Raw genomic sequence first — 24,261 nt, forward strand, 5'->3', positions numbered from 1 at the left:
AATGCATTTTTTCTTTTTAAAGGTCCAAATAAAGTTCCTCTCATCTCCCATGAAAGTCGAATTCCTAAATTTAATACAAGAATTATCAGGATTATAAAGATCTCACCACTCCATGAAAAACACCATGGAGGAGACGTGATTAGGGATTATGCTAAACTTTCATGTAATAATACCTCTACAGAAGCCGAATTATAAAACAGACAAAAAACTGGGGGCTGTCTTTAAAGGATATGCTGTAGATGAAAGAGACAAAGGGTCTTATTTACAAATACAACTTCCAGAATGCAAATCATTCTATAAAACAAGAAGCAAAACTCTACCTGGGTAACTGACATACTCATAATTTTCATATTGGGACATTCTCAACCTCTGCTTAACACACTGTTGTTCTGCGGATCGATTTAAGTTGATGTATTGGGATTCCCACAAAGGCCACAGCACTATGTCCTCACAAAAGTTACTTGACGTAGAAGACCGCCTGGCAGACTGATCCCCCCATGCACGCGTGTATTACCCCCTTCAAGAAAGACAATTAAAAGTACTCAAAAAAAACTGCAAATGATTAAACTACGGCTGCAAACCCAAGCACAGCTGTAACTACCGACACAGGCAGTGCCTACAACTCGCAGCCCCGTGCGAGAACAAGGCGCAACCCGCCAGGCGCACGGCTCCAGTCCCACGGGTGGTGGCTCACACTTTCCCATGGGGGAGGCTCCAGTGAGGGGTGAGAAAGCAGAGTGAGAAAGCTGATCACAAACAAGATTTCCTGGGACCTTCTATTAAGTCCAGCAAAATCCCAGCTCACTAGCCACAGGGTCAGGCACCTACTCGTTGATGGAATGGTAGAGCTTCGCGATACCCTGGTGCGTCCAGTCTTTACCCAGCTGCGGAAGAATCTGCCCCAGAGCGTCAGACCTGCGAGGGTGGAACCAGGAGGAGGCGTGAGGAACCAAGCACACAACGCCAAGTGTTGGCCTGTTAGTGAAACACCAGCTTCTGTGACAGCAGCCGCGGGGGGAGGGAGGGGGCCTGGGGGGGGGGGGTGACAGCCCACAGGGCGGTTTCCTTGGTCTGTGTGTGCACAAGCCGAGGACATCACCCAGGAGCTTCTGAGACAGCCACCAGACCCAAGGGCCAGCCCTTCACTCTCAGGAAGCATTTACAACCACTCGGCCTCCTCTTCTCTAATTGCAACAGCTTCTATTTTTTCCTCCCCATGCCAGAATTTGGAGACCGAATAATTAAATCTTTCCAAGAGTTATTATTATTGTCATTTGGCTGCGCCAAAAGGCTTGCAGGATCTTAGTTCCCCAACCAGGGACTGAATGAATCTGGGCCCTCGCTGATCAAAGTGCTGGGTCCAAACTTGGCTGCCACGGGAATTCCCCAAAGCTGTTCTGACCTTCTGTTTGTATGGCCCCACCCACCTCCTCCATCCACAGAATGATTCTGTGGGGACTGTACTCAGGACCTCTCAGTGCAAGTAGTTTAAAAAACTCTCCTGATGGTGGCTGGTCACTCAGGTGAGGAAGCCCCTGGCCCTCTGCACACGGAGCTGGGCCCTCCTTTTGCCACGCCAGGGCTCCTGCTTACTTGGTTATTGTCCCGTCAATGTCGGAAATGATGACCTTGTCGTTCCAGTTCCACAGGTATATGGTCCCTGCACAGCGGCAGGTGCCTTGATACTGGGTTGTGATACTAAACACGACATCATTTGGGCCATCTTGGAGGTTCAGTTTCGCCTTTCATAAAAAGTGTAAGAATCAGCAAAATCAGAGCTTTGAAAATTAAAGGCACTCCACTTTGACAGAATTCCATGCAACAATTAAGTCACATTTTCCAAGAAAATGTGGTCAGAGAAACTGCTTAAGATACAGTGTTTCAGGATGGGGGACACATGTACACCAGTGACTGATTCATGTGGATACATGGCAAAACCCACCACAATATTGAAAAGTAATTAGCCTCCAATTAAAATTAATTTTAAAAAGATACAAAGTTACATGAGAAACATCCTAATCTCTCAAAAAAAAAGGCAAGGAAAAGCAACAGAAAATGGTTTTGGAACAGAATCTGAACACTCCCCAAACTGCCGGTAGGTGGCGTCTCAGGACCCAGATCTGGGAGGATGCATTGGGGCTGCACCTGCGGCTGGGGAGCTGGGCTGAGGAACTTCGGCCTGAACTGTGTATACGGTGCCCAGGGGCCCTTCTGACCCCTGCTCCCCGGTCTCCTCCCCGCCCCCCAGGATGCCCTGTGTACCAGAGATCCTCCCCCTTGGGGCACAGAAAGACCAATTCATACTGAACATGGGTGAAGGTGGAGAAGTGGGAAATTGACAGAAGGGGGAGATTGCATCTAGGTAAGATGTCATTTCCCTCTGGCCGTGGCTCCCATGAGACAGCGTGGGGCCCAGAGCCAGTCTGGACGTATCGGACTCAGGCTGCAAACACAGGTGCTCTGGTTCACTCCCAGACATGGAGACAGGAGGCCTGGGGGTGAAGGAGGGGAAAGTGCATCCCAGGGGACCCTAGGGGTCCCAGGTCGGGGGCTGCCAGTCTCCTGGACACATGTGGGCATTTACATGGCCACGTGCTAGGCCGCCTGTGAGGTGTGGGGTTGGGCAGATGGAAAGGGAGGCTTGTCAAGGTGACCAGTTACTAAGGCTCATGAGGCTGGACCCACCCAGACCACACGGGACTCACGATCTGGTCTGAGGACAGACGAAGAGACTTCTTATAGGAGGTTGTGCCACTATGGCTTGGGGGTTCTGTGGGGGCGGAGTCCACCTTGATGGACTCTTCCAGTTCCTGGGACCCTTCGTCACTCGATGAGTCATCCTCGGCCGACCTGTCAAACACAATCTGTTATTGGAGAGGCCGAAGGACGTTTACAGACAACAGCTTTTCATTCAGGATCCGGAGCAGACAGAGAGAGAAGTCCCAGATCCACCCAAGAGGAGACCCAGGGTCCACGTTGCATGATCCACCTCCTCCACGACCGGCTAGGGTCACTCTCCTCCTCCCTTCTTGACTGGCCAGGGTCACTCTCCTGCTATGACTGGTTGTATTCTGCTAGAACCAGTGAATGCTACTGATTCTTGCTCTGCCGATTCTTGTTGAAAGGGGTATGTATGTTTTAAAAGGTACAAATTATAGAAAATACGAACGCTTACAGTGATTTAAGAGACTAACAAAAAAGATTTTATATAATCCTTTAAAAAGAAGAGGGTAAAGAACAGGAAGATGAACCCAAGACTCAGGGATGGGAAGAGAACAGAAGACGTGATGGAGGAAGGAGCACAGTGGCAGAACCAAGAACGGGCGCATCATGCTTCCTCCCCTCAGGCAGCCAGTCCACACGTCCAGGGCAGACTCCTCCCAAGAAACCAAAGGGGCCCGCCCCATCTCTAAGGTTCTGTCATGTCTCCTGCTGCGCCTGCCAGCCAGGCAGCAGGGCCCCCGGCACTTCAGATCTTATGATTCCCCAAGACCTGCTTCCCAGAGGCCTGCATGCCAGGGGCACCTGTCTCCACGGCTCCAGAGCAGGAGCAAGATGCTTAGGAAGCAGCAATGAGTATCCTGACTCTAAGCTCATGATGCGTATATACAAACATAGATGTACTTTTGGCCACACCACATGGCTCGGCTTGCAGGACCTTAGTTTCCTGACCAAGAGTTGAACTCAGGGCCCTGGCAATGAGTCTTGAGTTCTGACCACTGGATCGCCAGGGAATTCCCTAAGCTGATGATATTTTTCAAGAAAAGCAGAAGTTATCTGTTAACTGAGTGGCACAATGAGGTCACTGACTGTCCACAGAACAAAAACATTTCGAACTCAGAATCATACAGATCTGTCAAGGTCACCTGCCACTGGCTGGCTCCTTGGTGCCTGATGGCCGGTCACTGGGCGGCGGGACCTCTGCTTTCCCTTCCTTGGCCTCTGGCAGCTGGAAGGAGAGGACGACAGTGGCGATGAGCAGCTCTCGCCCGACTGTCGGGGCAAAAAGCCATCATCAGCTCCCTCAAGGAATTAGCAAAAGTGCTGTCTGAATCCACAAATTAAAAACGCTTAAGAAACAGAGCCTCTAGTTTGAGCCAAAAGGACAGAAACCTGAGAGAGAAGTCATACGCTGTGTGTGTGTGAAAAGCTGCCACCACCAAGCCAGGGGCGAGGAGTGACAGGCACCAGCTCAGTCACACAACATAAGACACACGGGCCACACCCATGAGGCCTGGGCAGGGGCCGAGGGCACGGGTCCCCTCCTCCTGGGGGCAGGGGCAAGTTCTGGGGGTGCGCTTGAGGTCACGGCGCGGCCCCACCCCTCACCAGCCCCGTGCCTGGGCCTCCCGAGGATACACAGGAGCCCACACAGTGGCACCGCCGGGCGGCGGCGAAGGTGACAGGTGACGCGTGCGCAGCACGGTATCTGACCTGCACGAGTAACTGTTCACACACGGTGCCGACTATCATGAAAGAGCACCATGGAGCCCAAATGGGACTTCCCTGGGCTTGGCACTCAGCCCACCTCCAGCTCGGTTACCTGCTTGGTTATGCTCTCCCTCTTACGCCAGAACCACCAGCGGCCAGATTTCTTTGGCATCTTATCTTTTACCCAGGACTCAACTGTGGCCTGAAAACAACGAGCACAGGTTAGTCCAGCATCTCAGGCACAGGGCACTCGACCCCTCTCTACCCTCAGCCAGAGGGTGGTGACGACGCCTCGATCCGCCGGCGCCCTCTCTCGGGGCTGTTCCGTGCTGTCAGGCCGGGTGGTCTGGCCCCTCTTAGGGGCAGGTGGGCTGCTCTCCCTTCTCTGCCCTCACGAGTTATGAGGACCAACTGATGATGTCACCTTGGTGGACAGATTCCAAGCTTCAGTTTCTACATAACAGGCTCATTAGCCGCAAGCTGAAGGACCCACACTGATGCCACACTTCCTGGGGCCCTCTTCCTATTGCATCTTTCCATATTAACGGGAGGAAATGTTTTTATCTTATATTTAAATAACAATTAGTGAAATCTCTCAATCTTGACACACGATCAGAAACTGGTATAAGTATCTAGTAAAAATGACAGCTACGGCAGCCCAGCCAATTTCCTGGATTTCTGGGCATGAGATGATTTGACTGATGGTATTAACTTTTTATGCTAAGTCACTTCAGTCGTGTCCGACTCTGTGCGACCCCAGAGATGGCAGCCCACAAGGCTCCCCGTCCCTGGGATTCTCCAGGCAAGAACACTGGAGTGGGTTGCCATTTCCTTCTCCAATGCAGGAAAGAGAAAAGTGAAAGTGAAGTCGCTCAGTCGTGCCCGACTCTTAGCGACCCCATGGACTGCAGCCTACCAGGCTCCTCCGTCCATGGGATTTTCCAGGCAGGAGTACTGGAGTGGGGTGCCACTGCCTTCTCCAATTAACTTTATAATATTAAGTAAAACTGAACAACACCCAGTTTACAGACATGCACACACGGATTCTCAAAGCGCTGTGTGCTGCAGACATTTCTGGGGAGCAACAACTCACCTTGGGCAGGCTCTTCTGGAAGACCTGAAGGCTGAGGACCATGGGGGCCGCCAGCGCCCAGCTGTAGTAACTGTGAGAGCAAAGCCAGGCACGACCGTCAGAGAGGAGAGGGTGGGAGAGGAAGCAGAACGCCATAACAAAGTCCCTGTTCTTTCCAATGAAGACGTGATCAGCTCAGCTTCTTGCCACATAAGCAATCTTTGCTTCAAGCCAAACTTCTCCAAGCAGAGAAGTAGCACGTGTAAAATAGAGCAGCATTTCAAGCCTCACTGAAAATAAAGCTGAAGCTTCACTCCAAAGTCGCTGCCCATTTAGCTCATTTATATGAAATGGCATAGTGAGAAAGAATATAATAGTTAAAAACTATATAGCACTTAGGGAAAGAAAAATCTGCAAGAATACTTAACGATTATAAACAATGAAAGAGCAAGAGTACTTACCGGTTATATATCCGTATCACAAGGTTGGGATTGTCTATGAGTCCAGGGTTTTCTGCAAATTCATGGTACGTAATGATGTGCTCCATGAATTTCTCTGTAAGGTAAGATAATTATCATCTGGTTAGAGATTACACGAATAAACATCCATCTGAGCTTATTACAATACTCTCTTCATACTCAAGTGCCTACAGGATCAAAAAAGTACTTCAAAACAAACAAACAAAAAAAACAGGAGAAAGGGATAAGCTAGGGACTTTGAGGCAAACAGATGACAGATGTGACAGGGAGGTATGAAGGCCCGGGTTCACACACACTCAACTCCATAACCAGTGAAAACTGCTGAGTTTCATTCTCACAAGCAGGCGTGAAACCCTTGACTGGCGGGCAACTTTTAACAGCATAACCAGGGAACGTTCCTGGGGTCTTACAGCCGTGAGTGCACACGTGCCACTACGTGAGAAACCACCCAAGCATCCTACAGTGCTTGCAGGGAGAGGCCCCGCACAGCAGAGTCTGGCTGGGGGTCTCAAGAAGAAACAAATCCGAGTTCCTGCAGAACAGGTGAGGGTCAAGCGTGACTTTCTGTCCCGTTCCCAGAGGCGATCCTCTCATTCAGGGCAAACTCCAACAACAGAGCAAACTCTCACTGGGGTTGTTCCTCCTGGTCATCTGTGTCCTGTTTACTTGCCATTTAGTCTTTTAAGTATAAATTTTACAGTTTTGCATAAACTGTATGTTCCCTCCTCCACCTCTATTTTTAAAGGGAGGGCTTAAGAGGATTATAACGTGACCTAATTTCATCCCTAGAAGGGACCACTGACCATAACACACTCAATTTCCTGCAAAAAGTAAACAGAATTAAGAGATGGAAAAGTGATCACCCCATGACCCCAAGAAGAGGATTTAGGGAGTTCCAGCCAAGAGGCCCAGGGCAACCCAGCCTGCCACACACACAAGACAAAAGATGACGTCAGTCAGAAAATCTTTCCTTAGAGGAAAATCCATCAAGGGCCACCAGCCAAACAGAAAACATGAAGAGTTCAGTTTACAAAAGACCAGAAAGGCCAAAGAACTGGCTGGAACAGTCGGACACACAGGTGCTCAAGTCCTGCAGGGTTGCTGGAACCAGCCCTGCTAAGCAACCCCCTTTCTCGTGAGTGACTTGACTCTCCTGGGCCAACTCTCAGACAGAGTAACCCCTTCTACTTTTGCCAGAAAGACCATTTCACTCAGCAGACAGCTTTGGCAACGTGAGGCGCTCCTCTCGTGTCTCAGGCTCAGGGCTGCCAGGTCCCAGCCCGACAATTATTCCAGCAACTTCACAGAAGAGAAGGCGGCTGGGGCTGAGCTGACCCCAGGCGTCCAATACATGGGGCTGCCCGAGGACCCACCCCCAGGCCCACAGCCCTCCCACCCACCGACACGCGGGGTCACCCCAACACGAGGCACCTACATGAGGGGCGAAGAGTCTGATGTCCAAGAGAGACCCCGCCACCTCCATGAGACCCCAGGGCTGCGTTCCCTGCACAGCTCACCACCCAGCGCGGACGAGGCTGCCCACCCACCTTTGGAGATCTCTCCGTTCTCGCTGAGGCCACCGCACAGCGACAGGGTGACGTCGGGCAGGTCCATGGCGGAGTCCGAGAGGCACTCGGTGCCGCTGTCAGCCGCCGCGCTGCCCACTGACTGGGGGGACTGGGAGCCGGACAGCGTGTCGGACTCGGGCCACTGCCGGGAGCCGGGCTCCGACTCACTGTGGGGAGAAAGGCAGTGGCCATCACACCCCTGCCCTGAGCCCGACGGCCAAGCTCAGGGCTCCCTGCCCCGGACGCGGCTTCGCTTAGGCAGTGTTCAGACCCCTATCCTGGACGACACTGAGACAACCCAACAGCACTGCTGCGGAATTAACTGAACACAGTGAACACACACACACCAATCACTCACAGCCACGCGAGCCATCAGTGATGGCCTTTCTGACTTAAATGAAAGGGATGAGAGTTACTAGCATTAATTTACATGACAAAAATGACAAGGTAAGAAAACCCTGATGTCTGGAAACCTTCTGACCTTAACTTCCTACAAAAAGCTGTGGTACTATACTCCTCTCATACAAAATTGCTGTAGTCCAAGGTTGCGTTATTGTTAAAAACAAGGCGTTTCTAAATTCATTTGTTACTTCATGAAAACAAAGAAATTAACCAAGTAAAAATTCTCGGGAGGTTGGACACACCTCAAGAAAGAAATGCACCAAGAAACCAGAAATAAACTGTTCCTACACTGGTGAGCCCCAGAACCAGTCAAGGTTACTCAATGTTTTCAGTTTTCTAAACAAGGCGTGGAAGCCAGGTTTTAGAAGCTGATCCTAAAGGAAACTTTTCATAATGGAGCATAAATTTGAGAGGAAAAGGACATGGAAATGACACCTTACATCTCTTGGTCATGAATGTTTCCTACCCTACACCTTTTGAACGGATAATGTCACTGAAATACTTCTAAAATTATTAAATTCTTTTATTCTTTTAAAAACCAGTACATAAATGCATATCATCTCATGAAGTTACATGATCTTTAGGAAAAAAATCTGAAATTTGAGCAGAAGGCGGCAGCAGAGTACAGCCCAGTCACAAATAGAAAGCAGTTTCAAACACCATCACGTTCTGCGCTTGAGCCTCTGACGAGAAGACGCTGGTGTCTGGGACTGAGCGATGCACAACCACAGCACAGTTTTGAGATTAATCGGATCGAAAGAATGTGCTGCTAACTGGAGACGCTGAAAAAGCCAAGGCCACCTAAGCAGCAAACGCGGCTGCTGTGCTGGGGCCCCAGCAAGGCTGACCTCGGGGTGAGATAAGCACCACGCCCTCACCCTCCTGGGCACACGGGTGGCCCCTGCAGTCAGGTGTAGCCATGTGACCAGACGACTGTGCCGTCCCTATGGACAGAAGGCGTGTGCCGCCTCCTTCCCAAGCCGGGCCCCTGAAAACTGCGCCCCCAGCGGCCCTCCCCTTTCCCTGTTGAGGCCCCACGGGGACAGCGGAGCCTCAGGATGGGAGGGGCTGGTGCTCCAGAGTCCCCGTGTGCAAGGACCCCCAACACCATCACATGAGCAAGAAATGAATTACTGCGGTCAAGCCACTGAGGTTGTGAGTTTTATCAGTTACAGCAGCTGGTGTGACCCTAACCGACGCCCCCACTGAATACACGGAGGACGCCAACCGACTCAACAACGGGCTGCTAGAACCACGAGACTGTGTGCTTCAGGGTCAAGTTCAGCTCCAGCTACAAACACCAGCTCTTCAGCCAGGGTTCCAGTGACCATGATGAGAAAACGAATGCCTGTGAGCATTCCTAAGCCTCCCTGTCTCATTTCCAGAAACAATCACTCACGACGTGAGCGGCTGTGGCCCCAGACGGTCAGGCTACCACAGCACAGGGTCGCCCCAGAGCAGCAGTCACGCTCCCCGTGTTTTAAAAAAGGAAACTAAGAAATGTCTTACATCTGTCCCAACGTAAACAAATGATTAAGGACTGGGAAATCAGAAACAAAGAGGTAATGTCAAGATAGCTTACGTTTTAACTTTCTGAATGAAAATAAAAACCAAAACAAAAGGACCAGTTTCAGTTCTCTCCCCTTAAAAACCCAACTACTACTCCTAACAGATGGGAGAAAGTCAGGAGGGCATTTTAAGGATCCTGCAAAAGTATCTGTAAAAATTAAGTATCCTCACATCAATCCTGTCTTTCTATTTTAAATAAAACCTTCAGACATGCTTTTCAATAATTTGTTTAAAAGTACTTAATTATGTGTGACTATGGCTCGGTGTATTCAAGCCATGAGAACTTGGGGGAAAGTAAACACTGTTCTTTGTGATCATAGAATATTATTTAATAAAATGGAATTTCCCCAAGAATGGAAATGGCCTTGGGAAAACCGCCCAAGTCTATCACTGCTAAGATTTTGGTGTTATTCCAAGCAGGGAGTCACAGAGGAGGAAGGGATGGCTTGGAAAGGAGGAAGGGAAGTTTGGAAAGGCCCTGGAACGGGCCCCACCAGATCCAGGCCAGCGAGTAAGTGCAGCCTCACTGAAGAGTGGAGGCCCGCTTTGTGAAGTGTCTCTGAATAAAGATTCATCACCTCTAAACACATAATAAAGGAAACAATGCTAATGAACAGGAAGAGCTAATCTGATGTCACGTCCACGTTACGACCTTCCTACTTGAGCTTGACAGCGGCATCTTCTCACTGTACTGAACATTTCTTCATAAAGAGGTAAAACACAACACATGCACAATTTCTGGATTTTCCAAAATCTGAAGCAAGAATTCAACGCAGCTGAAGGATACCAGCCCCTTGATCCTTTCTCTAATGCTTTGCTCTGGAAACATCTAGAACATTTCAGAGTTGCCCACTCTGCAGTATAAACCCACTACCTTTTGGGGAAATACAGAGCTGCAACCTCAGGTTCCAGTGCCTTCAGGTCATCCAGGTAAATATCATCAGGCCCCTGGTGTTGGCTTCTCTTGTGGACACCTGATTTAAAAAAAAAAAAAAAAACACATCAGAGATGAGAACCTGGTTACTCTTCATTTACAACTGCAAAAAAACAAAGGTTTGCAAACGATAAAACCAACCATGACTGGACCTGCGGTGTACTTTTAAAGGCGTCATCTAACCTTTCCCCACTGCTGTTTCTCACCCAGCCAGGTGAAAGAGGTCAGCACTCCTGCTGCTGCTAAGTCGCTTCATTTGTGTCTGACCCCGTGCGACCCTATAGATGGCAGCCTACCAGGCTCCCCGTCCCTGGGATTCTCCAGGCAAGAACACTGGAGTGGGTTGCCATTTCCTTCTCCAATGCATGACAGTGAAAGTGAAATCGCTCAGTCATGTCTGACCCTCAGCGACTCCATTGACTGCAGCCTTCCCGGCTCTCCGTCCATGGGATTTTTCAGGCAAGAGTACTGGAGCGAGACAGCACTCCTGACAGCTATCCAATAAACACGGGCTGAGTCTCGCGTTCTTTCACCTTCTCTCATGTGAATCCTGGGCCCTAAGTCATTTATACTTGACAGTTTGGTTTCTTTTTATACATGAACGTGCAAGAGTGCTCAGTTGCTTAGCAGTGTCCGACTCTTGCGACCCCATGAACTACAGCATACCAGGCTTACCTGTCCTTCACTATCTCCCCCAGAGCTTGCTCAAACTCACATCTATTGAATCAGTGATGCTATCTAACCATTCATTCTCTGCTGCCCGCTTCTTCTTTTGCCCTCAATCATTCCCAGCACATCAGGGTCTTTTCCAATGAGTTAGCTCTTCATAATAGGTGGTCAAAGTATTCGAGCTACAGCTTCAGCACCGATCCTTCCAATAAATATTCAATTTTCTTTAGGATTGATTGGTTTGATCTCCTTGCAGTCCAAGGGACTCTCAAGAGTCTTCTCCAGCACCACAGTTCAAAAGCATCAATTTTTTGACACTGAGCTTTCTTTATCGTACAACTCCCACATCCCTATACGACTACTGGAAAAACCATAGCCTTGACAAGATGGACCTTTGTCAGCAAAGTAATCTCTCTGCTTTTTAATACGCTGTCTAGGTTTGTCATAGCTTTTCTTCCAAGGAACAAGCATCTTTTAATTTTGTGGCTGCGGTCACCATCCACAGTGATTCTGGAGCCTAAGAAAATAAAATGCTATTGCTTCCACTTTTTCCTCATCTATTTGCCATGAAGTGATGGGACCGGATGCCATGATCTTAGTTTTTGAATGTTGAGTTTTAAGCCATTTTTTTCACTCTCCTCTTTCACCCTCATCAAGAGGCTCTTTAGTTCCTCTTTGCTTTTTGCCATTAGAGCGGTATCATCTGCATACCTGAGATTGTTGATATTTCTCCCAGCAATCTTGATTCCAGCTTGTGCTTCATCCAGACTGGCATCTTACATGATGTACTCTGCACAGAAGTTAAATAAGCAGGGTGACAATAGACAGCCTTGGTGTACTCTTTTCCCAACTTTGAACCAGTCAGTTGTTTCGTGTAAGGTTCTAACTATTGCTTCTTGATCCGCACGCAGGTTCTCAGGAGGCAGGTAAGGTGGTCTGGTATTCCCATCCCTTTAAGAATTTTCCAGTTTGTTGTGATCCCCACAGTCAAAGGCTTTAGCATAGTCAATGACGCAGAAGTAGATTTTTTCTGGAATTCCCTTGCTTTTCTTTATGATCCAATGGATGTTGGCAATTTGATCTCTGGGTCCTCTGCCTTTTCTAAAATCCAGCTTGTACATCTGGAAGTTCTCGGTTCACATACTGCTGAAGCCTGTCTTCCCTGGTGGCTCAGATGGTAAAGAATCTGCCTGCAATGCAGGAGGCCCGGGTTCAAACACTGGGTCAGGAGGATGCCGTGGAAAAGGGAATGGCAACCCACTCCAATATTCTTGCCTGGAGAATCCCAAGGACCGAGTAGCCTGGTGGGCCATGGTCTATGGGGCCGCAAAGAGTCGGAAACGACTGAACAACACTTAAAGGGATTAATTTTACTCATTAATTGACTTGAATACTTTCATAATTTTTTCAGAGAATGCTTCTCAGCAGCCATGGCCGGGAGAGAGAGGAGGTCAGAGTTGGCTCTGGGGGTGCCCACAGTGTGATGGGGAAGCCACACTAAGCACCCCCCTATCCCCACCCTGGTGTGGCAGGTCCCGGTCCGGAGGAGGGGGCCCAGTCCATCATCTGAAACCCTGGAATAATTCACTACCTAGATTCGGAGCTGCCGAGGTCAAACCAAAGCCCTGATTACCTCTCTTCTTGGAGGGCGAGTCGACCTTAGCGGCTGGTCGAGCTTCCGAGGGCGCCTCCACGAAGGGGGGTGAGGGAGGCAGGTGGGGGGCATCCAACCCTGCGGGGGGCTCCTGAGGGCCTGCTGCCAAGGCTGCCCCACCATGCTGCTTCCCTGGGGCTCGCGGCTTGGGCTTCACGATGGTGCAGACCGTCTCCCCCATTGAAGCATCCTTCTCGACCTCACTCAGGAGGCTGTCCTCGCTGGGAATAACCCGGAAGTGGGTGTTTTCTGACGGCGTGATCATCGCTGTCCTGGGGTGATGCTCGGACCGCTCCCGTTTGCTGACCTGAAACAGGCATTGTTTCAACGTTAACTACTGTCGAAGGTGTCTGTTAACTCTGTTTCCTAATCTGGATGCTGGTGCAAGTGTTAATTTTATTTATAACTAGCACACATTCACTAAACACGTAATTTTGTTTGTGTAAAACAGTTCATAATTAAATAGTGGGAAAAACTATTCACTGCATTTTGTTCACTGTTATGATACTTACAAATGCATTATATTTATAATTGTTCTACTATAAAGATCTAAGAACTGGAGAAGACGGGACACGTGAACATTTCAGGTGACAGAGGAAGAACACTTGATCACCCCAGGGAGTTGAGGCCTGCCTTCACTACCTCAAGGCCCTGTCACAGCAACGTAAAAAGCAGAATGTGTATTTTCAAAACACTACATTTTTTGTCCTCTCAAGAAAAGCACCGTCCCAATCTTTTCTTCTTTCACTAAGAGCTGACAAAAAAGCTTTCATAATCGATTAAGTTGCCTACTTAAACTTTCAGTGGAAGTTTTACTTTCCTTTAGGTACTTTAAAGTTTTTCCTGATTAAAATGTTAAATTAACGGTCAACATTATTGACTACACTGATGGATTCCTTCTGCTGTGAACACAGCATGAATGTTATAGATGGTGTTAACGTGGCTTCGCTCATGTGGCCACACGAGGGCGCCACCCCCTTTCACTCCCATCACTGGTGCAAAACCCACCCTCCGCCTGCCCCAGGGAGCCCTCTACCTTGGTGGACTCCGGAAACCCGCCCCACGTCCACTCCATGTGGGACTCGGATCTGAGCAGGCTCCCGGCGGGCTTCACTTCCAGCTCTGAGTCGCTCTTAGGACAGGCCACCGGCGGGTAGGGGCTGCAAACACAGGACAAAGAAACGTGATGATGTAAAAGCTGGGAATTTCGGTCTTGCTGAGCTGAAGAGGAAAAGAAATACAGAGAAATAGAAGTCCGACCACGTCAATTTCACCTGCAGATACAAAATGGCTACTTTTCCCACTTGAGTTCTTTAATAATAATAAAAACAATGCCAACTAGCATTTACTGTGGACTTGCTGGGTCCTCAATAATATAATTATCCTGCTTGATTCTCACCAGAAATCAACGAGAAAGGTAATTTTATAGGAGAGGAAATGCATGGAAAGATGGGTAAAGTTAACATAATACAGAAAGAAACCAGACTTGAGCACAGAGTGTGACTGCACGTTTCTTCACGGTGTTACCCAGTTACACAGCGAGCAGTTCACACCATCAAGAACTGAAGAGGGTCAGATTCTATGCTGATTATACAGATCCATACTGGCCAACCCTGAGAATAAGTCAGATCAAGTTTAGGAAGAAGGTAATTACTGAGGGGGAAGGTCCACACCCATGTGGAAAGCACACCTCCAGTCCTCTTCGATATGAAAGACTTGGAAGCATCAACATGTGGAGTAAGAGAAAAGCTACTCAGCTTATCCTTCGTGTAAGAAGTGAAACCAACTCCAGAACACCTACTTGTCTAAAGGGGACCAGTCTCCATCAGACAAGGGGTAGTGGTCTCCGGAATGGAAGAGCAGGGGCTCCTTATGTTCTTCTTCCTTTAAGGAAGCATTTGAAGATTTTCTGTGAAAGAAAAAAAAAATCACAGAGACAGAACAATGTCACTTACAACAGTTTTATAATATCCCCCAATTATGACACTGTCTAAATGATACAAAAGAAGAAAGTCAAATGAACAATTAATAACTAAGTCTCTTAAAAAGGGAAATCTACAGACTGAGGAGCCTAGCAGTCTACAGTCCGTGAGACTGAAAGAGGCAGACGTGACTGAGCCACGGACACCACCTTCCAGGAAGGAGAAAGGGGTTCACTGGTGCCACCTACTGGACACCACTGCAATCACCATTCAACCACGGGATAAATGGGAGGGACAAAAGATGTGATTAAAAACTCCTTTTTACATCGGGTAGGGGTACTTCCGTCTAGTCAAGGCTATGGTTTTTCCTGTGGTCATGTATGGATGTGAGAATTGGACTGTGAAGAAAGCTGAGTGCCGAAGAATTGATGCTTTTGAACTGTGGTGTTGGAGAAGACTCTTGAGAGTCCCTTGGACTGCAAGGAGATCCAACCAGTCCATCCTGAAGGAGATCAGCCCTGGGTGTTCTTTGGAAGGACTGATCCTGAAGCTGAAACTCCAGTACTTTGGCCACCTCATGCGAAGAGTTGACTCATTGGAAAAGACTCTGATGCTGGGAGGGATTGGGGGCAGGAGAAGGGGACGACAGAGGAAGAGATGGCTGGATGGCATCACCAACTCGATGGACATGACTTTGAGTGAACTCCGGGAGTTGGTGATGGACAGGGAGGCCTGGCGTGCTGTGATTCACGGGGTCACAAAGGGTCGGACACGACTGAACTGAACTGAACTGAGGAGTACTTGACTCAGAGGCTACAAGAAGCAAACTAAGGCTTTATTGTACATTGCATCCAAGCCTTGCAAATCTGAAGCAGTAAAATCCTACCTTCAGTTCAGTTCAGTCGCTCAGTCGTGTCCAACCTTAGGTACTACTTAATCAAGGACCTAGAGGAGTTTAGTAACTTGCCCAAAGTAAAAAAGCTGGTAAGTAGTTGTATTCAAAGCAAGCAAGTCTGTGTTCTTTTCACTACACTCTCCTGCATGTTACAGAAAATGGAAGAAAGCAGAAAGCTGAAGACAAAAGCTATGGCTTAAAAACTCCAAAATACAGGAAAAAAACTCTTAAAAACCCGGAACTTATTTTCAGTCTGAGAACTTTCTCTAAGTTAGAATCTGCAGGATGTAGGGATGTGAGGAAGATGACACAAAAGTATGATAGATGCTTTTAAAATTCATTCTCAGACTTCGAACTGTAGAAGACTGAACTACTGCTAATAAGGTTTGAATTAATTTACCCTTTGGTTTTCCTGATTTGCAAAGTTAACAGAACTAACTTGCCATATAACCTTGAAAACACCACTCAGAAGCACTGAGGGTCCTAGTTTTTCATCTTTAGTTAGAAATTTATCCCTTGTTCTGTGTACTTGACAAGAGTCAATGTGAGACTCGTGTGGTGTGTCATGTTGAGAGCACTGCAAAGTATACAGAAAAACTCTGAAAAGTTCAAACACTAAATACGATACAAATTCAAGAGCTCCTTACAGAAACCTTAATATTCTACCAGGACAGACATGAGACTGACTATCACTTAATTAGCTAGACAAAAAATACAGATAGAAATCATTGTATTAATTTGTATTATCTCTTCTCTCCTTTACATCTTAATTCAATATGCTCTGCTTTACCACCAACTGTTACGTAACTATTTTTCCTTTTGGCTGCATTTCCTAATTCAGGTTTTCCTAACCCTCATCTCTTCCGTCTCAGAAAGACTGAGCTCTGGCAAAACACCTCATTTAAGAGGAAAGATACATATATCATGTAAAAGGCTGATATCCAGATAAAAATACTGTATTTGTTAAAAGAGGAGGTTGCAATGGTAAAAGCAGAAAGGGAAATCATTTGCTATGAAAAGTCCTTATCTGCCAAATTTGAAAGGGTAGTACAGCCTGGCCTATTACTATTTACGTATTTGAAAGAGGTTTGAAAAGAGCAACATAAATGCCATGGAAAATTTTTTCTTTAAACATATCTTTGGAATATGTTTCACCACAGTATAAAAGACGGGGCTTCCCTGGTGGCTCTGACAGTAAAGAATCTGCCTGCAATGTTGGAGACCTGGGTTCAACCCCTGAGTCAGGAAGATCCCCTACAGAAGGGAATGGCTACCCACTCCAGTATCCTGGCCTGGAGAGCTCCATGGCCAGAGGAACCTGGTGGGCTACAGTCAATGGGTCGCAAAGAGTAAGACACGACTGAGTGACTAACACACACATACACGGGGCTGCAAAGAGGACACGACTAAATGATACACATACACTGCTGCCACACACACAGTAAACCAAGAAACCCAGCAAAGCAAACTGGATTTAATAAAATATTGAGAGAGAGAGAAAGAGACCAGGCACCATTAAGAATTTACAAGCCCTGGAAGGCAGGACATGTCTTCTCTGGGCAGATCTGGACAAAAATAGAACTCATTAGTTCAGATCCATCAGAGTGATGGAAAAAGCTGCTGATGCTGAGGTTCCCTTTAGTCCTGTGATTCACGAAAACCTGCCGAGCACGTTCAAAATGCACACGTACCCAAGGACAGGCAGCCAGGAGGCTGACCGTGAGGGGCTAACTAAGCCTGTGGCACGGGGATGTAAGGGAGGGTACAGATGAGAGCGTGAGGAAGAGCAGCGCTGACTCTATGCTGAAACGCAGCACAAACGACTGCATCAACCCTGAACAGCAGAGGATCTACGGCCGGCCAGATGATCCCACGCTGGTTAGGGCTGGGGGCGAGGCCCAGCTCAAGTTTGCGGACAGTGCGTCTGGAGCACTTCAGGCTTCACAGACGACCCCTAACATCACTGCTCCAAGTTCAGCTTTACTGTGTAAAACAAGTACTTTTCTCATTCAAAAGCCAACAGAGGTTCCATGATGTTCACAACTATTGATTCAATGAACTGCACACTTAGATCCATGAATATTACTGTATGTAAATACACCCCAGTTTCTAAAGCACAGGGACAAAAACCAACAGAAAGTCAAAGTCAGTGGCCTGAATCATCTACATGGATAAATCAGAGGGACTAAATGAGCTTTTATCTATTCAGCTGGCAGCACGTATGTAAGAGATAAGGGGTTGCTAATGACCAGGGCCAAAGTTCACTGCTGACACCAGCTGACCCTTGCCCTCAGCTTAGGGTCAGTCAGTCCATCTCAGTGTGACTAATGATCAAGTTTGCTTTCGGAAACAGGACATGCCCCATAAAAGACCCCTCTCGACAGGGCAGAAGGGGGCTGGTCAGTGTCTGTTTCGTGCAGCAGAATGAAGGGGAGAGAAGGAAGGCATGGAGACCCTCGTCCCTGCAGACTGACACAGGTGTCCTCTGAGGCCAGAGACGGTCAGGAAGGCAGCAGCGGCCTGCAGCCCCTGCAAGCCTGTCTGCCCTGGTGGATGGAAAGCAGAGACATCTTTCTGATGGTGTGATTACAGTCCTACACTGTGGTCTCTGCTGGGTGCTGTAAGCATCTCCATTGCACATCTGCCCTGGAGACGGAGCCCAGCATCACCCAGCATCACCCACATGAAAACCCTCCTCCTCCCCAGAGCCACCTGTGCCCAAGTGCATGGCTTTCAGGGCAGACACACCTGGACATCTTTCCTTCCGTCCCTTTTGCCTACCTTGCCGACTGGGCCCCCTTGTCATCATCGGAGCTCAGATCCACACCCGTGGCGTCCTCGGCAGGGGGCGACACGGCCTGCTCCTCCTTCTTACTGTCCTGTTTGCATTTCTTCCTCCTTCGTTTTTTCTTTTTCACAGAACTGGGGGTGAAGACTGTCTCTGCTTCCAGGATGTGGGCAACGTCCGAACTCTGAGAAGGTCTTTCATTTCCACCTGGTTTCACCAACGGGCTGTCGACGTCTGTAAAGAACTGATCTTCAGTAGGGATTGGTGAGGTGGCCAGGTAAGCAGGGAGCTTCTCCTTAAAGAGAACATGAGAAAGAAAGTTTGACAAACCCTATGGTGAATCAAAACAGCAGTGATTCTGGCTGGGCCTAAACCTCACGGTGGTACAAAGAACACCTACCTAGCCCCCGAAGGTGAGGCAGTCACACTGACCACCACCTGCATAGGTCTCCACCCCCTGCACAGCTGAGCCTTAGCACGTGTGGGTCCACGCAGCTGAACATAGTGGAGGAGGGACATGCCGGGGCAGCACAGGGCACGTGGAAGCTCAGCCAGAACAGATTCACTGTTGGGGGAGGGGGGCGGGCGGGTGAGCTGAACGTGCATCAGCACAAGGAAGGTTCGAGAAACGCACGTCCATACCATGGACTATCATGCAGTGATGGAAAGGACGATGCTCGGTCTAGAACTTCTGACTCAGCGGGGGTGTTGATAACAACAGCAGGAGAAACAAAAGGTCAGTAAGTGGAGGCCAGAGGGATCCTGGTAATGTTTATCCCTCTTTAAACCAGCAGCCGCTGGAAAGCGGGGCTTCTCTTCACGGTCTGTGTGGACAGCAGTGATGCTAGTGTTGTTGGATGAACTGCAATTTGTAATTTTTAAAGAAAAGCACATTATGCTAAAGAAAATCTGACCAACTGGGTCATATGCGGAATAGAAAAAAAAGGCTGGAAAGCTGACACTCTGCTGAGCAGTTCTAAGTGGAATCATGAGAAGTGACATGTGAAGCAGGCAGCAGACTCTCAGCACCCAGTCCTCTCACTGCCAGATTTACAGGGAGCCTCGTCAGCACGACAGGTTACATCAGAGATGTTCATTCTCGTGATAACTCACTGCTTCTTTCTGCCTTTCGCCTGTGTCTCTGATAGGGCAATTTTTTCTCCAGGGCAAGTAAATGCAAATAAGACAACATGAAAACAAGTAATTAAGATACGAGGAGGAACACCGGTCTGGTAGGTTCCCCTTCATAATCACTGGTCCCTGCTGCCTTCCACACAGTACTGACGCTGCCAGCCCCGAGTGAACAATGATGAACAATCTCATTCCACTGTTGTTTTCTTTTGGGAATTTATGGCATCAAGCTAGCAGTTCATCTTCACAAACCAAAAAAAGTAGCTCTCTGTCCTTAATAATTTGAAGCTATCGTTTTTGCTCTGAGATTTTATTCTCCACAATGAAAGACTTAATGATGCCCCCTAAGAAGTTGTAAGAAGATCCACCTTAAATCAATCAGGAGCAGCTTAGACACATTCACATCAGTGGATACACAGGGAAGGGGGTCAGCTGTGCTCTCGCTGAAAGAGGCCAAACACGCAACAATCACACATAAAGGGCAGAGGCCAATTAGTCACATCTCCCCAGATCATAATAAACTAATGCACCTCACTATCAAGGATCGGGATGTAATGTCCCCAACAGAAACCTCAAACGCGTTCGCAAGTTCAAAGGTCACGTGTCCACATGCAGACGCAGCCTGCTGTGCGTCTGTGATGACTCGGGTGGAGTTGAGCGTGCTCAGGCCAAGGTGTGAACTGTGCAGGCACCACCTGAGAAAGTCACAGGGCGCTCAGGGGGCCGTGCCAGGGCCTTCGCACGTGGGCAGCCTGGACCTCAGGGCTGGGGGTGGGCGGAGTTCCTCCGGCTCCAGCTCCCTTCCCACAGCCCAAAGTGAAAGCTCATCTAGCCAGCAGTGACCATCCACGAGTGCGCGGCGAGCGTGGCCCGCCCCCAGGACTTACATACTCTTCTTCCGTTTCCTCTACAAAGAAGGCTTCCCCGTTGTCACCCAACTTCATGTGGAGATCCACAGCGTCGCCATTGATCTCTATGTCAATCTAGGAGCAGACACAGTGAGGCTGAGCAGTGAATGTCCATCCTCCCAGCTCAACAAAGCCCAGACTCCAAGCTCTCAGGCCGAGCTTAGTCCTGAGGCTCCCAGAGAGACCCTCCACTCCCTGCCCCACCCCACCCCCTCCCCATGTCCCACCCCTACGACACCACAGACGGAGAGAAAAGGCTTGATCACCTATTTTCATAACAAATTTTAAAAGTTTATTTTCCCAAATGTCATAAAACGGGGAAAGTGTCACTGTCAGCACACACTTGAGCCGCTCTGGACGTCACCACATTTTTCTGGAAGGAAAGCTATCACCAATCTAGACAGCATATCAAAAAGCAGAGACATTACTTTGCCGATAAAGGTCCATCTAGTATCTTCAGTTTTTCCGGGAGTCATTTATGGATGTGAGAGTTGGACTATAAAGAAAGCTGAGCACCAAAGAATTGATGCGTTTGAACTGTGGTGTTGGAGAAGACTCTTTGAGAGTCCCTTGGACTGTAAGGAGATCAGGAAATCAGTCCTGAATATTCACTGGAAGGACTGATGCTGACGCTGAAACTCCAGTACTCTGGCCACCTGATGTGAAGAACTGACTCACTGGAAAAGACCCCGATGCTGGGAAAGATTGAAGGCGGAAGGAGAAGGGGACGACAAGAGGATGAGATGGTTGGATGGCATCACCAACTCAATGGACATGAGTTTGCGTAAGCTCCAGGAACTGGTGATAGACAGGGAAGCCTGGCGTGCTACAGTCTATGGGATTGCAAAGAGCCAAATACGACGGAGCAACTGACCTGCACTGGAGTCACAGCACCGCCAGGCCTCCTGTGAGAGACTCGGGTCAGCACGAGCCTCAGCTCCCAGACTGTGCTGATCACGTGACTACAGGAAGCACACACTTCACCACCAGCCCCTCTGTCTACAGTCACCCAGTCATCTTGCGGTAACCACAGGGAGTGGCTTGAGGCTCGCCTCGGATACTGAAATCCACACACGCCCAGGTCCCTTACAGAGGAAAGGGCGTCATCCTTGCACAGAACCCACCCACATCTTCCCACGTACTCTAAAGTCATCTCTAGACTACTTCTAAGACGTAGCACAACATAAATGCTATGCAAACACTTGCCAGTGCATAGCAAATGAAGTTTTGCTTTTGGGAACTTTCTGGAAAAATTTTTTCCAAGTATCTTTGATCTATGATTGGTTGAAACCTTGGATGCAGAACCCGTGGATACAGAGGGGTGACTGGACAGAAGCAGCAGAGGCCCGTCATGACCACGGGCTCGTCACGTCGCTTCTTCAGAGCCTGTCAGTGACCAGTCCCAGCACATCTGTCCCTCAGTTCAGCCACAGGCGGCGAAGCGTATGGTTGGGCTGCCTCCTGGTCTCCCAGTGACAAACCCAGCTGACACCTTATGAAATGGACAACGGAAAGAGAACACTGGCCAGGACCAAAGTGCAGTTAAAGAAACAAACAGTACCAGCGCTGGGAGAGAAACCAAAACGGACATCAGCAGTTACAGAAGCAGCAGCCAAGCATGCAAACAAGAGACCCAGGACGTGTGGCAGAGGAACCTGGAGGCGAGCTTATCCCAGAACGGAGGGAAGGGGCTGAGACAAAAGGATGCAGAGGGAGAGGAAGGGACATGGGCAAAACCCTCAGGCTGAAGCAACTCCCTGAGATGCCTCGGGGCATGGCAATTCCAAAGGATCAAAAGCTGGAAGCTGAGGCAGATTCAGAAAGGAGCAGAGCAAACTGCTAGACAATGAGAAGACACTTGTTCCACAGTGCAAGTGTTACGTCAAGAAGGCAAGAGCTGTTCACACCACTCCTGATGAGTGTTTTGTGAAGAAATAAGACACTTAATTCTCATTATTTCTCATGTTTGGAATTGCAGTACACTAAGTACTATTTTACCATTTTTCATTTTCTTGTACATTTATAACACAGAGTTTTGGCAAGTTTTGACCAAAGCTTATAGAGGTCATGGACAAACCCTAACTTCCCTTACTGACTAAATGTGCAGGGTTTCAGCTTGCCCATTTTCATTATCTGTATTACTGTGCAAAGTGAGGCGTGTTTATATAAATGAAATACCGCTATATCATTTAAAAATAATGCAGTTGTTTATCTGCAGGTTCTGAATACTTTTAAATATTTTACAATAATAAATACTAACTTTCAAAACTCTTACCAATAACTTGTGAACTCTGGCTTTAGACTGTTCAGAGACATAGAGACAAACACACAAAGGCATAATATAGATGTAACTGGAACAATCTGTGAGCTCAGTGTCCTTAGCTCTGCACGGCCCTTGTGGTGGGAACAACTGCACGGTCCACTGGCTGTTTCCACTGAGGACCAGTGATCCCTTCCGACCACAGCTGAGCCTGGTTCACTTCCAGCTCCATCTTCCTGGGAGTAACCAAATGATGGGATAAGCAACATCGTATTAAACAATATTAGTTGACATATGTTGTCAATGCTTGTTATAACATAACCATGTTTAAGGGAAGAAGAAGAAGAAAATGAATCTAAGGAACTTTGGAGAACAGTATGCGGACTATAGAATTCTAGGTTTAAAGGCAGAAAAAAACCTCTGAACAGATACTGTACTGCAGTTAGTGATTTCTTTTTAATCACAGAGATGTGGGTTCACAATCCTGAAACTCCTTTATATGTATTCTAGGACTGAACAAACATGTTGTTTACTGTGGATAATGAAAGCCATGGTGCTCACTGTAGGAGAAAGATGCTGCAATGAGGAGATGAGCCCTGAGGTGCCAGGTTGGAAGGGCGGCGATGCTGCAAACCCCCAGTTCTTACAGGCAGGTACAGATACAGGTACTTATACATGTGAATCTTTCAGCTCTGCCGGCTGGGGAGCTATAGGCAATTGCACCTCAGACCAGTGAGCGTACCCAGGGACCAGATCTTTGTTTCCAGACACTGTTCTCCAATCAAAGAAACCAAAACTCCCTTCAGTTCAGTTCTGTCGCTCAGTCATGTCCGACTCTTTGCGACCCGATGGACTGCAGCACGCCAGGCCTCCCTGTCCATCACCAACTCCCAGAGTTTACTCAAACTCATGTCCATCGAGTCGGTGATGCCATCCAGCCATCTCATCCTCTGTCATCCCTCCTCCTGCCTTCGATCTTTCCCAGCATCAGAGTCTTTTCTAATAAGTCGGTTCTTCGCATCAGGTGGCCAAAATATTGGAGTTTCAGCTTCACCATCAGTCCTTCCAATGAATATTCAGGACTGACTTCCTTTAGAATTGACTGGTTGGATCTCCTTGAAGTCCAAGGGACTCTCAAGAGTCTTCTCCAACACCACAGTTCCAAAGCTCCCTTGAAGAAACAATAATAATTCCAGGGTTGAGGCAGAGAGAGTAGATTCTCCTGGACTATCTTCCAGTGCAGAAAGTAACAAAGAAGTGCTCAAAAAATGATAGGAGCATTTCAAAAGCACTCAACTCGAAGGAGCTAACCACAACTGAAACCGGGACCGTCTTAGCAACTACAGAAATAAAGATGGTAATGATTACAACCCACAGGGCAAAACTAATATCCATGAGTCCACACCAATCTAATAATTGAACAGCTAAGTAAATAAGAGAATAGCTCTTTGACAAAGTACAATTTCAATGAATAAGTGGAGCGCAAAGAATGGAAACAGAAAGTCACCATTTGGGAAACACCACAGCAATCACACACAGCAAAGTCCACTGTGACCCCTAAAATTCCTGGTGAGAGCAT

At 48.2% G+C, this 24,261-nt stretch overlaps 1 protein-coding gene across 7 annotated transcripts in view; it reads right to left on the reverse strand.

Moving 5' to 3' along the window:
- LPIN2 (lipin 2) overlaps nucleotides 1-24,261 on the reverse strand; it is a 93,324-nt gene that overhangs the window by 4,573 nt on the left and 64,490 nt on the right. For 5 of the 7 annotated variants that reach the window (XM_061399838.1, XM_061399842.1, XM_061399841.1 and 2 more), the window contains 14 exons: nucleotides 20,402-20,497; nucleotides 18,377-18,678; nucleotides 14,580-14,687; nucleotides 13,815-13,938; nucleotides 12,758-13,085; nucleotides 10,396-10,495; nucleotides 7,530-7,717; nucleotides 5,965-6,058; nucleotides 5,525-5,594; nucleotides 4,544-4,633; nucleotides 3,867-3,949; nucleotides 2,706-2,850; nucleotides 1,594-1,742; nucleotides 829-915 (listed from right to left, as the gene is read on the reverse strand). In XM_061399838.1, coding sequence (XP_061255822.1) covers nucleotides 829-915; nucleotides 1,594-1,742; nucleotides 2,706-2,850; nucleotides 3,867-3,949; nucleotides 4,544-4,633; nucleotides 5,525-5,594; nucleotides 5,965-6,058; nucleotides 7,530-7,717; nucleotides 10,396-10,495; nucleotides 12,758-13,085; nucleotides 13,815-13,938; nucleotides 14,580-14,687; nucleotides 18,377-18,678; nucleotides 20,402-20,497 — 1,964 coding nt within the window. Of the gene's footprint in view, nucleotides 1-828; nucleotides 916-1,593; nucleotides 1,743-2,705; nucleotides 2,851-3,866; nucleotides 3,950-4,543; nucleotides 4,634-5,524; nucleotides 5,595-5,964; nucleotides 6,059-7,529; nucleotides 7,718-10,395; nucleotides 10,496-12,757; nucleotides 13,086-13,814; nucleotides 13,939-14,579; nucleotides 14,688-18,376; nucleotides 18,679-19,025; nucleotides 19,840-20,401; nucleotides 20,498-24,261 lie in introns of those variants that run through there. The other 2 variants (XM_061399839.1, XM_061399837.1) reach the window with 2 other exon arrangements.

Source organism: Bos javanicus, chromosome 24, assembly GCF_032452875.1.
Source record: "Bos javanicus breed banteng chromosome 24, ARS-OSU_banteng_1.0, whole genome shotgun sequence".
In the NCBI taxonomy this organism is placed as follows: Eukaryota; Metazoa; Chordata; class Mammalia; order Artiodactyla; family Bovidae; genus Bos; species Bos javanicus.